This window comes from Coenobita brevimanus, chromosome 50 (genome assembly GCF_032717465.1).
Source record: "Coenobita brevimanus isolate Jiangsu-jjx chromosome 50, ASM3271746v2, whole genome shotgun sequence".
In the NCBI taxonomy this organism is placed as follows: Eukaryota; Metazoa; Arthropoda; class Malacostraca; order Decapoda; family Coenobitidae; genus Coenobita; species Coenobita brevimanus.
In genome coordinates, this window is record NC_137003.1 from 36,860,367 (window position 1) to 36,876,394 (window position 16,028).

General features: G+C 41.2%; 1 protein-coding gene across 1 annotated transcript in view; it reads left to right on the plus strand.

Annotated features, from left to right (window-relative positions):
* The window catches only part of LOC145399807 (testis-expressed protein 10), a 271,732-nt gene extending 257,453 nt beyond the window's left edge, over window positions 1–14,279 (plus strand). Inside the window, exon 12 of the mRNA XM_080272356.1 lies at window positions 13,975–14,279. Within this exon, the coding sequence (XP_080128482.1) occupies window positions 13,975–14,057 (83 nt within the window). The 3' untranslated portion in view covers window positions 14,058–14,279. The remainder of the gene's footprint in view (window positions 1–13,974) is intronic.
* Window positions 14,280–16,028: the final 1,749 nt, after the last annotated feature.

Below are 16,028 nucleotides of genomic sequence, written 5' to 3' on the forward strand. Positions count from 1 at the left end.
AAAGTGAATATACTAGAGCAGACTTTCAAACTGGAATTTGATGAAATAAGGAAGGAACTGTACCAACAAAAGGAAAAAAATGAGGAAATGGTAAAGGAATTAAACAGAAATGAAACAACAACAGGTGAGCTGCAAGCTGAGGTAGACATTCTGTGGAAGAAAATGAACAAAATGGGAAATACAGTCGTCACCCATGAGAGAGTTTTGAAGGCGTACAGTAATGATAAGACATAATTAGACAAGAAGGTCATCTCAGAGCAAAGCAGAGACATTGATGAGAAGATCACTCAGGCAGATGAAATGATAGGAAACTACACAGAAGAAGTACAAAATACATGGGTAGAAGTAGCCAAAACAAGTCAAGATCTTAAAAACAAGGCTGAAGCAAAAGACGTGACAAGAGAGGTGAAAGAAATCATAAGGAAGAACCCAAGGCTGATAAATGAAACAGCTGAGATTAACAAATATATACTCATCACTGGTAAAAATGAAGAAGAAATAAGGAATAGAACTATCAGAGATAACAAGGAGATGGTAAATATAATGAACATACAGAATGTGGTAACAGAGGAAATCTGTGAGAAAGATGTAGAGGAATTTAAGAGATTAGGGAAATATGAGAGATACAAGTCAAGGCCACTCCAAGTAGCCTTCCAAAATGTGAACACTGTAGAAGAGGCATTAAAAAATGCTAACAAACTTAAGGAATCAGAGGAGTGCAAAGAAGGATGGATAAAAAGGTGCCTAACTCAAGAGGAATGTGGATTACTAAAGGAAATAGGGAAAAAACAAAAAGAAAGAATGATGCAAGATCAAATGAAGAAAGAAGTAAATTTTTTCACAAAGTAGTAGGATTGCAAGTAAGAAAATGGCACATAAACAGCAGGGACTAAATAAAAGCAAGGTAGTAGACAACCAGTGTCAAATATGTGAACAATATGGCTAAGTTGATGTACTCAAATGTAGATGGAATGGTATCCAAATTATTAGAGATAAAAGACTATATCATAGAAAATGAGCCTCATATTATTTGTCTAACAGAAACAAAATTAACCCCAAGAATATAAAATGACTCTTTAAATTTGGATGAGTACAATATTGGGCAAAGAGACGGAAATTTAAAAAAGGAGGAGGAGTTATGATACTAACAGAGAAAAGACTCCAAGCAAAAGCGACAGAAATAGGCATACCCTCACAAGTAGAAAGTTGCAGTAGAGTTTAGTACATCAGAAGGGATAGTAATTGTGGCAAATTTATATATGCCACCCAAGACAAACACATGGGATAGAGGTGAATATTAAGACCTGCCAGAAAAGACTACTCAGAGTTTAAGAACCCTACTAAACAGAATGGAAGAAAAATATGAAAAAATTATATTAATGGGAGATTTTAACAAATATAAACTGGAATACTGTGGATGTAAAAAGCCATGAAAGTTATTGGGATCAAAAACTTGTGGATCTTATACAGGAATTTTTTCTAACGCAATGTGAAAAGGAGAACGCCAGAAAAAGAGAACCAGAAAACCCCTCATTATTAGATCTCATATTTACTAGGCAAGAAAATTGACAATATAATCTGTCACCCCCCATTTGGCAAAAGTGACCATGCAGAATTAGATTACCTTTCAGGATAGCATTTGATAGAGGTAATGAAAATTGCAAAAAGAGGCTAAACTACAAAAAGGGCAACTATCATGGCCTAAAGAAGTACCTTATGGATATAGATTGGTAAAAGGAGCTAAGAGGACAGGATATAAATGTTGTATATAAAAAAATCTGTGAATTTTACGAAACAGGAGTTAATAATTATGTCCCATTGCACAAAGACTCAGAAATAAGGATAAAGAACTGGTTTAATACTGATTGTAAAAATGCAAAAGAGAAAAGAGATTGCTGTGGATCAGATACAGACAGCATAAAAGTGAGAGAGCATATAACAACTACAAGCAGGCAAGATGTGATTATACAAGGATAAGGAGAGAATCTCAAAGGCAGTTTAAGGAAGACATTAGAAATAAAAGTTCTGATCAGCCGAAGTTGTTTTACAGCTACATACGAAGCTAAGCAAAAGTTAAAGATAAAATACAATCCATCAAGAATGAGGGGAATATCTGTATCAGTGAAGAAAATATTTGTGAAGTACTAAACAAAAATTTCCATTCAGTTTTTACCTAAGAAAGTAGATTTGCAAGAGATGAAAATGAACAAGCATGCCCGCGCATGTTAACAAATATATGTATAATGAAACAAGAGGTCCAGGATGAGATATTGAAATTAGACAAGGGAAAAGCCAATGGCCCTGACGAGATTTCGTGTATGGTATTACGGGAATGCGCAAAAGAGCTAAGCAGTCTATTACATTTAATATTCAGAGAATCCTTAAGACAAGGAAAACCGCCTGATATTTGGTAGAAAGCAAACATTGTGCGCCTTTTGAAAAAAGGAACTAGACAAAAGCCACTTAACTACCAACCAGTATCACTGACCAGCGTCATAAGCAAGATGTTAGAAAAACTGATACGAAGAATTTGGGTAAATCACCAGGAAAAACACAATATGATGACAGAATGGCAGTTTGGTTTTAGAAAGGGAAAATCATGTGTTACTAATGTATTTAGTTACTATGATAGAGTTGCAGAAATAATACAGAAAAGAGATGGCTGGGTAGACAGCATATATTTGGATTTCAAGAAGGCATTTGACAGAGTACCACACTAAAGACTTTTACGGAAACTGTACCATCAAGGAGGAATCCAAGGTAATCTGTACGATTGGATGTAAGATTTTCTCAGTAAAAGGGAAATGAGAACAGTGCTAAGGGGAAATTACTCATCATGGAGAGAAGTGACAAGTGGAGTTCCACAGGGCTCGGTGCTTGCACCAATTATTTTTTGGGGATATATAAATGATATAGACAGCAACATTGGAAATGAAAGCTACCTAAATATGTTTGTTGATGATGCAAAAATACAAAGTGAAATTACAAGCACAAACTCTTGCATAGTGCTACAAGAGGAATTAAATAAGCTTAATGAATGGAGCAATAGATGGCAAATGGAATTTACCGTGGACAAATGTCATGTAATAAAATTTGGTAAAAGTGAAAAAAGACCAGATTGGGATTGTGAGTTAGGAAGTTCAACCCTACACACATCAGGAAGGGAAAAGGATTTAGGAGTGATTATCAATAACAGACTATCACTGGCTGATCACATAAATGTAAACGTAAGGAACATTCACGTATATAAATGATGACATGCTGAGAAGGAGAATAACATCATTCATCAGGCCAGCTCTGGAGTATGCATTAGTAGTCTGGAATCCGCATCTCAAAAAACACATAGATATGATTGAAAACGTACAGTGGGCTGCTACAAGATGGGCACCACATTTAAAGGACCCAAGCTATGAAGAAAACCCAGAAAAATTAAACCTACCAACATTACAGGAGAGAAGGAAGAGAGGAGACATGATTATGTTATATAAATGCATCACAGGAAAAGAGAAAATAGATGTAAATGAGTTTATAACCTATGGGGAAGCAACATTAAGAGGACACTGAGAAAACTGTACAAAAAGAGAGGTGATAAATACATAAGGAAATTCATTTTCCCAAATAGAGCAGTTGATCAGTGGAATGCACTACCAAATGAAATAATGTGTGCCAAAACAATTCATAAATTTAAAGACACATATGATATAAATGGTTTAAAACATGGGACAGTATGAGCTTGACTCATTCCTGTAAAGATACAATTAGGTAACAACACACACACACACACACACACACACACACAGCTTGTAAATAGTGTCATGCACAGATCTGGCTTGTGTGGTAACAAAAATGGTGATTTCAGTCTATTTTGTGTGAATTTTGACCTAACTTGTGCAGATTGAGCTTGGCTGAAACCTCTTGTATCATCAAAACCTTTAGTGTTTGCCAGATTTTTTCCTTGTTTCTCTGACATCTATGACAAATTATTACCTGTATTTAAGAGGAAACAGTTGCAACAGTAGTTTTGTTTCGTTTCATTTTTAAGGACTCCAACATGCATGCATGCATCGACCTTGGTCATCTGATGGCAGCTCTCCATGCTGCTCCATCTCTGGCAGCCTCCCTGTTCAGTCCCTTATCCTTGAATTCATGCCCAATGACCTTGTCCTAAGTCTTTTTTGGTCTACCTCGCGCAACCCTACCCCTAACATTAACACTTCTCATTTTCTGCACGCAGTTATCATCCCCCATCCTCTCTACATGCCCAAATGATCTCAATCTACCTCTCCTCATCACAAAACCAATACACTCCAGTCCCATCCTATCCCTCAGCTCTTCCATCATAAACTTAGTACCCCCAGGCCTCACACTCAGGGATGCACTGCACTTCCACCTGATCATTGTCATTTCAGTATGTTTGAACCTGCAATTATCCTCTTCCTCTACTGCCCAAGTCTCACTACCATACAGCATTACAATCCTAACACATGCTGCATACAAAGATCCCATAGCACAGAGGGAGAGCCCTCTCATGTCAGGAGAGGTAACAGCTCCCTGAAATTCTTCCAACCACTCCCAACTCTAGCCACAGAGTTCCATCCCTACCTCCAGCACACAACATGTCTCCCAGATAACAAAACTCTTCCATACACTCAAGAGACTCACCAGCAAGATCAATCCTTTCATGTCTGTCAATCTCCACATGCTTTCTCTGACATACAGCACACATGAAGTCAGCATTATCTTGCAGTCTACCTCTAGTATCACTACACCACTTATGCACCCACTTATCACAAACACTGCACAAGATAGAATTACTTCATACGCCCTTGTGGCAAATCGCACATGGCCATGGCCACTCTCCCTTTTCTTTGACAGTACTGCCACCAGCCCCAGATACCATCACTTTTGTTTTATCTGCTTGTACTCTTAATCCCTTTTATTCTCTGCAGTCAGCACCAAATCATCAGCATACAACATCTTCCATGGGAGTTCATTTCTGAAGTCACGTGAGAGTGCTTCAGGTACCATAATAAACAACAGGGGGCTCAAGACTGACCCCTAATGCACACCAACATTCATGAAAAACTCATCGCTCATATCTCCATTCACCCTTACCTGGATGCAAGCACCCACATACATAGCCATAGCCACCCTAACCAGTCACTCCTCGATCCCGAGCTTTCTCATTGCCCAGTTCACCACCTCCCTAGGGACTCTGTCAAAGGCCCTCTCTAAATCAACAACAACAAAGTACAGAGCCCCTTTCTTTCCTTGCAAGAGGGGAACAAGTCAAGAGTGAGAGCAGTGGAAATGAGTTACTTGAGAGGAGCATGTGGAGTGACATGGAGGGACAGGTTGACGAATGAATTGAAGGAACGTTGTGGGGTAGATGTGGATGTGGTTGAGAAGATTAGGAGAAATACACTGAGGTGGTTTGGACATGTGGAGAGAATGGAGAATGGAAGACCGACTAAGAGGGTGTATGTAGGTGAGGTGGAGGGAGGGAGAGGGAGGGGTAGACCGAGGATGAGGTGGAGGGATGGAGTTGAGAGGTATATGAGGGAGGGGGGGGTGAGTTGGGGGGAGGGTAGTCAAATGGTGGGTGACAGAGTGACTTGGAGGCGTTTTGTGTGCGGCCACCCTTTGCGGGATTAGGGCGTCGGGCTATAGATAGATAGATAGATAGATATTTTTTCTGAAGCTGTCGAACAATGAATATGGCATTGATAGTCTCTTTGCCCGGCATAAACCCAAACTGCACTTCATCAAAATTCACTCTTTCTCTAATCGTACCTTCAAGAACTCTCCCCATTACTATACCTACATTATCTAGTCCAAAAGCTTTATGCTTCTATAATTTCCCCTTTCCAGGGCATCACTCTTCCCCTTGTACACATTTACAATTACACTCTTCAGCCAATCATCTGGAACATCACATTCATGTACTGTATAATCGTATTTATCAAGTCAGTAACTAACCCAAATCTTATCTCCTGAGGCTTTCAGCCTTTCAGCAGTCAACCCAGATGCACCTACTGCCTTCCCCACCTGCATCCTGTCTATTGCCCTGCTCACAATAGCAGTGTCAGTCAAAGGCCAAGGGCCAAACACTGGATCTGCCGGCTCCAAACCTTCCCTTTTTCAGTCAGACACCTCATTCAACAACCTGTTGTAACGTTCTCTCCAGGCGTCTTTGATATCCCCACTCTTTGCCACAACCTTTTCTTCATAATTCTTCACACAATTCTCACCTATGATATCTGTTTTCCCTCTTCATCTAATTGCCACCTTAAATATCATATCCTTTCTTTTCACACTATTTAGGTTATCAGGTAAGAGTCTGTGAGACTCAGACTTTGCCCTGTAAACCTCTTTTCTAGCCCTACACTTGGCAGCCAAATGATCTGTTTTACCACCTGTTTTCCATTCCTGGAAAAGCCTTCTTTTCTTCTTAACTGCAGCTTCTACACCTTCATCCCACCAACAAGTTACTTTATTTCTTTTTGGACCCTTTGTCCATCCACACAATGAATCAGTAATTCTCAGGAGGTTGCTCTTGAGAACTCTGTACTGTTCATGATCACTTCTGTCAACAGTTCCCTGTTCAACCACCACTCTACTCATCTCGCTATAGAAGGCATCCCTTACTGCTTGGTTTTTCAACTTCAGTTTTCCTCCTAGATGCATTGGTCCTCTTTTTCATCACCCACTTTCTAAGCACCATGTCACATATCAATAACTTGTGTTTCTGCACACACTCCTTGCTCCCTATAACTTTAACGTCCCTCACCAACCTCTTATCAGCCCTCCTGACCAGGAAATAGTCTCACTGGATCCTGTGTCCCCCAGACTCATATGTAATTATCCTACTCTCGCATTTCCTAAAATGTGTGTTGCACACAATCATGCTCCTTCCCAAACTCTAGTATCCTTTCCCCTTCCTCATTCCTTTTACAGTATGCACATCCGCCATGTACCCCTTCATATCCTTGAGCTGCTTGACCTACATGACCATTTAAGTCTCCTCCGAAAACTACAATTTCATCATCCCTCATACCACTTACCACACGTATAAAGCCATCCCGGAATCTATCGTTTTCTAAATCATCCAATCCAGCCTCTGGAGCACACACAGATATAGATGAAAATGTGACCCCACTGAACAAAATTTTCACTACTATTATCCTTTCACTCACTCTCAATACATTCATGACATATTCCACCCAGTTTTCCTGAACCAATACACCCACACCACCATATCCATCTGCCCTAACCCTGTCAGAATAACTTGTAACTACAGTCCCTCCCAGCAGTCATTCTGGCTGACCCACTCCTGTATCTAACCTCCTGCACACATCCAATATCCACCCACCTCCTCCTCAGTGCCTCAACCACTTCCCCCACTCTACCACTCAAACTACCCGCATTCCATGATGCCACTCTGATCCCCATGGATGATTTAGTTTCCTCAGGCTTGCTTCGATTCCCTTTTTCCTTTTTTGTCATAATGGGTTAAAATAATGGGGAGAGACAGACCACTGGCCCCAACCACCTGCACAGTCCCAAGTCCAGGCATGGGACCTTGGACCCATAACCCACCTGCTGTGACCAGTGGCTGTGGCAGTGGCCTTGGGGCATCCTGCCAGGACAGCTACAGGGACACCCTCCAAGTGCGCCTTGGCATTGTTACTGCCCTGCCATTATACACCCACTGATGAGGCAGCCTCTTGGGGCACTCTAAGTTTTCTGGCTGCATGCCCATGCTGGCATCAACCCTTTGACAGAGTGGGACACGTTATGTGATATGTAAAGCTCATGTAGGAGAGTGCACAAGATAGTTAGAGGAAGTGTTTAGGAGAGTATGGAGTTCTACTTTCCATGTCAGTGTCACTCTGAAAAGGCCAGCAAAGGGGGATGGCCAGATATTGTGGTAGCTAGTGAAACAGGAGCACCAGCATTCCCATTCCCAGTGGAAGCACCATCCTGATCTGCTGGTGCCACAGCCTACTTCTTATAATGATTTGTAAATACGGTAAACTCCTGATTATCTGACATAATAGAGCCAAAGGCCTGCCGGATACCATCAAAATGCCGGGTAATGCAGAAGTCCCCCCTACGAGCCCCTAACCCCTCAACCCTATAACACATACAAAATGCTTTGAAACATCAAAGAACAGCTAACAGATGTTCCTAATAATAAAATACTATAATGCATTGTTCATTACACTTCAGTTTTATGTACAGAAGCAATTTCATGTTGACGATGGGGATAAAATTAAAGTCCTCCCAGGCGGGTGACCCATTTTTCTTTCACCTGGCAGTAACAAATAAACACAAGGATTGTAAACATTACAATCATTGAAAAGCAGCTAAAATACATTCCTAATATTGAAATACTGTATGTACTGTGAAGTACACTGTAATTTTCAGTACAGAAAGACATTTCATGTTGATGGTGGTGGTGATGTAAAGATATTTATTGGAGAATATTGTACCGTAATGGCCAAAGTAAACAATCAAAACTAAAAAAAACATCAATAAAATGAAGCATGCTTCACTGTACTGTGTACACCGTACTGTGCTTTCATCAATCGAAATATCTAGCATATGACTCCACCACATAGAACAAACCAAACTTTCATCATGTAGCAGCAAGGACAAACTCCTCTTGGGAAGAAATAGTTGTCTAAATGATTTTATGTTTTGTGTTAACAGTTCCTTTGTAGCATGATTATTTAGATTTAATAAAAAAACACATTTTCATCGACTCTTCTTGTTTGGTAACACAGTTTAATAGACTTTTCACTGCACTTTCATTGGTGCCTTAGCAGAATCCAACAGTCACTTGTACAGTACAGTAATGTACACATCAGAAGACTAAGTTGTACAGTCATGGTCATATATAATCACCAATCCTCGGGTACCCTGTGCCTCAGGCTGGCTCCTTTATGCGTGGCAAGTTACAGTGGAGTAAGAGGGGCTGAGAGGGAGGGGCCAGAGAGAGAAGGGAAGGTGGGTGGGGGAATAAATGATGGTGCAGGGGTGGGGTGAGGGAGGGGAGGTAGGGGAGGGAGAATGAAATTCAAAGTGATGGTCACATTATTCGTTTACAGTGGAATTTCAAATTTTGATGGGCATATGTACCTAAGAATCACCGTAAAATTCAAATAATCGAAATTTAAACTGAACTTCTTATGGGAAAAATTAGTTTGGGTCTGGGGCCTCCAAACCTAACTACCTAAAATCATGATTTTTTGCCCACACCCCCTGTAAACTTTATGAACTACAATTGTGGTTAAGTAACTGTAGTTCTACATTGTATTGCCTTACTGTCAGCAAGTGTATACTTGGTGTATTTCTGCCCTTTCCTGTATTGCCATTTCTCCTTTGGCTGCAAAGATTTAGAGGTGCCAGGCTGCTCTCGTCCATTACCACTGCTACCCAAAGAACCACTCTTGCTTGCCATCTTGAAACAGGTAAGTTGCAACGAAAATACAAAGAAAATACATACGACTAAATTGCAGTGAAATGCATATCCACATGTGGAAGGTGCAGGCTGAAAGTGCAGCACTTGGCTGTAGAGGGCTGGCTGCTGGCAGGACAGTCGCAGGATGGCCGCCGACAACAGAGCATCACCTTGTACATGGCTTGTTGTTGTTGGTGCCTACTCCCATCCAGGAGCTCTTGTCCTTAAACAACGTGACTTTTTTTTTTCCTCAGTCTCTATTGTTCATTTCTATGTTGCTCCTTGTATTCATAATTACCGTACTTCTCTTCGTTTCAGTATTCTGCCTACTGTACAGTATTTGCTACCACCTGTCATTCATTTTGTTTTAGTATTTCTACTATTGATTCTTTTCCTTTAATTTCCTTTGTTATGTACACACTGAGGTGGTTTGGCCATGTGGAGAGGATGGAGAGTGAGAGACTGACGAAGAGAGTGTATGTGAGTGAGGTGGAGGGGGGAAGAGGGAGGGGAGGCCAAGGATGAGATGGAGAGATGGGGTGGAGAGGTATATGAGAGAGGGGGGTGTGAGTTGGGAGCAGGGCAGTGAAATGGCGGGGGACAGGGCGACATGGAGGCGATTTGTTTGTGGCCACCCCAAACGGGATTGAGGCGTCTGGCAATAGATAGATAGATATCTTTGAGTTATTAAATTATTGATTAATTAATAATAGGTATGTTATAGAATGACGGGGAATCGTCCAGGTTGCGAATTGACCTGACGGGAAATCGTCCATGTTTTGACGGGGAATTATCTGATGGCAAATTGACTTGACAGTGAATTGTCTTGGTACCATATCATCGCATGCTTCATACACTGTATAAATAAATGATGTTGATTTTCATTCTCTTCTTGACACGTCACATACGATATTAGGTTAGGCTCATACTTTTTCTTATAATTTTCCTTCACTTCTAGCATTTTGGTTTGCATCAGAAATATTATCTTTGCTTGTTTTGGTTGGAGTCTGGCCTAGAGAGCATCGAAATATGCGACTTTGCATCAAAAAGTAAGGTAGGCAGACCACTCCAAAATGCATCGAAATTTGATTCATCCAGTTCTAAACTGTTGAAATTTGAGATTCCACTGTATTTTCTTTCACTCAGGGCATGATTAAAGGAGTAGTATTTGGTAGATAATGCTGCATTACACCTTGTATAGTGGCATCAGATAACAAGCTATAGAGTGGTGATATCAAGGGCTGGCTAATGAGAGAAAAATACTGATGTGACAGATCAGACATTAATGTGCACCCATATACTGTATTTGTGTTACCCGTGTATTTTGACTTCGGACATAGAGTGGAATCAGGATGGCATTGACTTCCGTAATGCTTGTATAAGAAACGTCCTCTACCCTTACATGTAGTTAATTTTGGAACTAAATATCATATGCAGCTTTTGACATGGCTGTGTCCACAGCAAATATCATCCTCTTGGTATACACTCCTTCTCTACAGTCACCATCATGTCAACTATTTTTGGCATCTCTGTATGAAAAGGCTATTTAAAATTATTGTGCACAAAAAGTAAATGAATCTGATGTCTGTGCACATGGGTGGATATAATAACGATATCTCTCATAATCTGTTGCCTGGACTCCATGCCGTTATGGCTTTGAATGGCCGTCCAACAACCCCAACACCCACTCATCACCTCGTAATTATATTTTCCTCCGACAAAAATCAGCTAGTTAAATATTGGTGGACAAGGCAATAGTGTGTTGTGCTGGAAACTTCTAGCTCTGAATTAATGTTTGATCTGTCATGTCAGCATTTTTCTCTCACGAGCCAGCCCTTGATATCACCACTCTAAAGCTTGTTATCTGACGCCACTATACAAGATGTAATACAGCATTATCTACCGAACATTAACTACTTTATATCATACCCTAATGAAAGAAAATAGACAAATAATGTGACCACCACTTTGCATTTCATTCTCCCTCCCCTACCTGCCCTCCCTCCTCTCTCTCACCCCACCCCTGCACCATTACTCATCCCCTCACTCACCTTCCTGTCTCTCTATGGCCCCTCCCTCTCAGTCCCTCTTATTCCACTGTGACTTGTTACACATAAAGGAGCCAGCCTGAGCCACAGGGTACTGAAGGATAGGCGATTATTTATGACCACGACTGTACTTACCAGAGAGGAGATGCTGAAGGACCTGGTGCTGCAGTGGCTGATAATAATCCCATGTGTTCTAGTGGCAAAGCTGCACAGTGTGTCAGAGCCACAGCAACACTAGAAGGCCAGCCAGGTTTTGGAGGGAAACCCATCACAACATTGCCATTTCATAATAATAATGCTTTGGAAGAGACATAGAGTGCTATATAGACTCGTTTGTATATTGGCACATTAGTGGTGGAGGAATACCATGGAGAATGAGAGAACATTCATCTTCCTGCTGCCAGCCTATGGAAACTCTGCATTGGATTTTTCCCTCACCTGCCTTACCCAAACAAAATTCTTCTACTCCCTACCCACCACCAACACCCTGTAAGCTGCTAGTCCCACCAACCATCAGCCCTCCCTCCCTCTCTCCCCTTCTTATTACAGAGCAGTGTAACCCATTGAGCTCTGTAGTATGGAGAGGCTTTCTCATGGGTAGTGCCACGTAGTTTGTGTGCCTGCCGTCAGGAGCCCAGATCAGCGCTGATGATGTTTATGCACTACACCCGACACTCGTGCCATATGAAATCAGCTGATGAATTTGGAAAATTTAGTGGCATGGTCCACTATGCAGCTAATATATAGTACCATGGCCCACTGCTCAGCTTATGTAAGCAACAACGAAACAGAAACAGTAAGCTAAGAACAGTGTTCCAGTTGCATTATTGTACCATGGTGGATGCAACGAGTGCAGGTGTTTCAGTTTGGCGGCCAAAGTCACATGCTCACTGCGGATATAGCCCCTCCATACTATAGAGCTCAGCGATGTAACCCCATTCTCTTTGTGTACTGTATTTCTTTCTTTTTTTGTGATTATGGTTGGATGTTTGATTACAAAAACTGTTTCATGCAGGATGATAATGTACATTTAGTCAGAAGAAAGGGTCCTTCATGCCAGATAGTGTCAAAGATTTTATGCTTACTGCCAAGTACCATTTTAATTCAGCCATTGGCTACGCCAGATAATGTCGTATGCCGGATGGTGCCAAAACAAATAATCGGGAGTTTACTGTGCAGTGGAGCTCTGCGACTAGCAGCATTGTCGTTTGCATTTTCATGGTTAGCAGTGGCCTGCAAATATTCCCAAACACCAGGTTTCGTGCGAAAACATCATTCATGGTGAGAAAAACATAAACAAAATGCGCGCATGGAAAGCAATCATCACTTGCTCACTGCCATTACCACAGACTCGCTATTCTCTGCGCAATATATATATATACCTGCTCCCTGAACCTTTTTTTTTTTTTTCTGTCCCTTTCTGCTCATTTTCCTGGTTTTACTCTTGCACTATGGTTTCCTGCTGCTCTGGAGGTTTGGGAGGCAGTCTTAGGGATGAGAGAGGGGACGGTAAGAGGTCGAAGCTGCCAAGTAAGAAAGGTAAGGGGAAAGTGAAATGTGGGTTTTACGGGGAATTAGCATGGGACCCAGAACCAATTAGCCTCTTTCCAATAGGATCAATGCCCCAACTTTAGCGGTTTCATGGTTCACGGTACTTTTCACAGAACAATTTAAACTTGAAACATGGGGCTCCACTATACTGTACTGTATAGTAGTGATTTGGAAAGTGATGATTGCCATCTGGGCCAGCTTTTTAATGTCAGCCCTCCTGCCAGGACTTCTTTATTGCCATTGGTGGCGAGACTGGGCATTTGACCAGCCCTGCACATTACCAACAAATGGATATGTGGCGGTCTGGTGGGTTAAGGTGCTTCATTTGGATGTTGTTCATACGGATTTAAATACAAGGCATGGCTAAGGTTTATTGCCCATATACAGCAAGCCCATTATGCTGTATAACAAACTGATGGGGAGAATAGTGGGTCCATAATTCCAAAGTTTATTAAATGTGATGTTCGCTATTCATCTTAATTCATGAACCTATATACAGTACCTACTTTAGTTTGTTGGACGCAGTCTAGCACCCTGTATGGTCATGTGTTTCCTTAATTTTCATTGGGCACACCATAGTACTTTACTGTACAACTGAAGGCAGCCTGTCACATGGTTAGTGACGGGTCACCAATACCACAAATGTCTTACTGCATTGCCTACCGTTGGGTCCCTTTGCACCTTATGGGACAATAAAGGACAGGGTGGTAGATAGACAGAACAGAAAACTAATAAGATAGCACATGTAAAGTTTGGAGCAGGTATGGTGACTTTGGCTTCATGTACAAAAGTCGGATGATTTGATTTCCATTCTTTTATTGGCATACATGTGAGATTATCAATCACTTCATTTCACCAGAGCCAGTGCACTGTTATTATTAGTTTTTTTTTTCTCTCTCCTTATTTCAGAACACATCAGCACAAGAGGTGTACATGGCTGGTCTGAAGAACAGGTAAACTTAAAACTGAATATCCTTTTAAAAGACTATTAAGTAAAAATGTATAATGAAATAATAATAATCAGTACTATTCATTGTGTTTATTTAAACCACTGCACTGAGTTGGTAATGAACTAATTACGCAGTACAGCACTGTATTGTAGAGACGCATGAGGTACACTTGATCTTTAAAAATATATCTTTACATTTCGAAACACGAAGACGAAGGGGAGCTGCAAGGCTCGGTGAATGAGTCTGGGAGAGTGTGTAGGAAACGGAATCTATAGGTGAATGTAGGGAAGAGTAAAGTTACGGTCTTCGAGAGAAATGAAGTCACTTAATGTGCAGTGAGGTTGAATGAGAAGGAAATGGAAAATGCGAGTGTGTTTAAGTATTTGAGTAGTGTGATGAGTAAGGATGTAAGTTTGGAGGGTGAAGTGATTGAAAGGGTACAACAAGGAAGAAAGGTTGCTGTGATAAGAAACAGGGAAATGAAAAAGTTACTGCATGACGGTATTGATACCAACTCTAATGGATGGAAATGAAGCTTGACCTTGTTAGAGGGACACAAGTCAAGAGTGAGGGCAGTGGAAATGAGTTATTTGAGAGGAGCATGGGGAGTCACATGGAGAGAGAGACTGACGAATAAGAAAGTGAAGGAACATTGTATTGTGGATATGGATGTGATAGGAAGCATTAGGAGAAACACACTGAGGTGGTTTGGCCATGTGGAGAGGATGGAGAGTGAAAGACTGACAAGGAGAGTGTATGTGAGTGAGGTGGAGGGGGGAGAGGGAGGGGGAGGCCAAGGATGAGATGGAGCAATGGAGTGGAGAGGCATACGAGAGAGGGGGATGTGAACTGGGAGCAGGGCAGTGAAATGGCAGGGGACAGGGCGACATGGAGGCGATTTGTTTGTGGTCACCCCTTATGGGATTAAAGCGTCTTCCAATAGATAGATAGATAGACATTTCAAAACCAAGGCCAATGTGTTTGATAATATTCTCCAGTAAATTTTCATGGGGTAAAGCTATTAAGAAATGGGAATGGGATTATTGAGAAATGTGTGTGGAGTGTAGAGAGTGGATGAGATATGTGTAAGAATAATGTGAATCATGAAAGATGTAGAATATGGAAGCCTGTACACAATAGTGCTCAGGAGAGTGTTCTTTGATGACATGGTCTTTTGGACAGAGTGTGTATAAAAGAATGATGAAATGAGTATATGCAAGTTTGAAGGTTGGAGGAGGTATGGTAGGCCAAGAAGAAAGTGGATAGACATAGTAACTTAGTGTGTGAAGAAACGAGGTATGGAGATTGATGAGGCCAGGGAACTGACAAGGGATTGAGTTGGGTGGAGGAGTGCATGACAACAATTTTGCATCCCTTCTTTTACTTGATAGTCATCAGATTACATATCTACTAGGTAATGTAGATGGTTATGCCTGTGAGATGGAGTTAGGATTCTGGGGGCAGGCGTGATGAGTGATTGAGGGTGTGGGCATGCTGTTGATTAGTTATCCCTCTTATCGTGTTTTTCTTTTTCCATGCTTTCTGAATCCTGCCTCTCTGCACCTGTGGGAGGGAAAAAGACACTGGATGGTGATGATAATAATGAACTTTTCATGCACAGTATGAGTATGCCTTCTGTTTTTATCAGCACATCATAAAGTAGGAATCTGATACAACCTAAAGTTATTGTTCGAGTGAGCAAGAACATCAAATTTAGTCACAGTCTGGACCCCCGACATATGTACCCAAGTGAAAGAATTATCGCATCGGCAAGAAATGGGGGCAGGGTTGGGAGGAAACTCTGTAGTACAGTAGCGAACTTTTTTGGATATCTCAGCCAATTTTGAAGTTACAAGAAAGATAGACACCAATTTGGAAATCGCATAAAAATCCTTAGTTATTTTCATTTCATAGACAATCTGTAATTCCCAATAGCTTTTCCGTAAATCGAGGACACGATTTTTTATAAGGCAGATTAGTGTTACAGCCGGTTGTGCAAGAAGTAACAGTCTA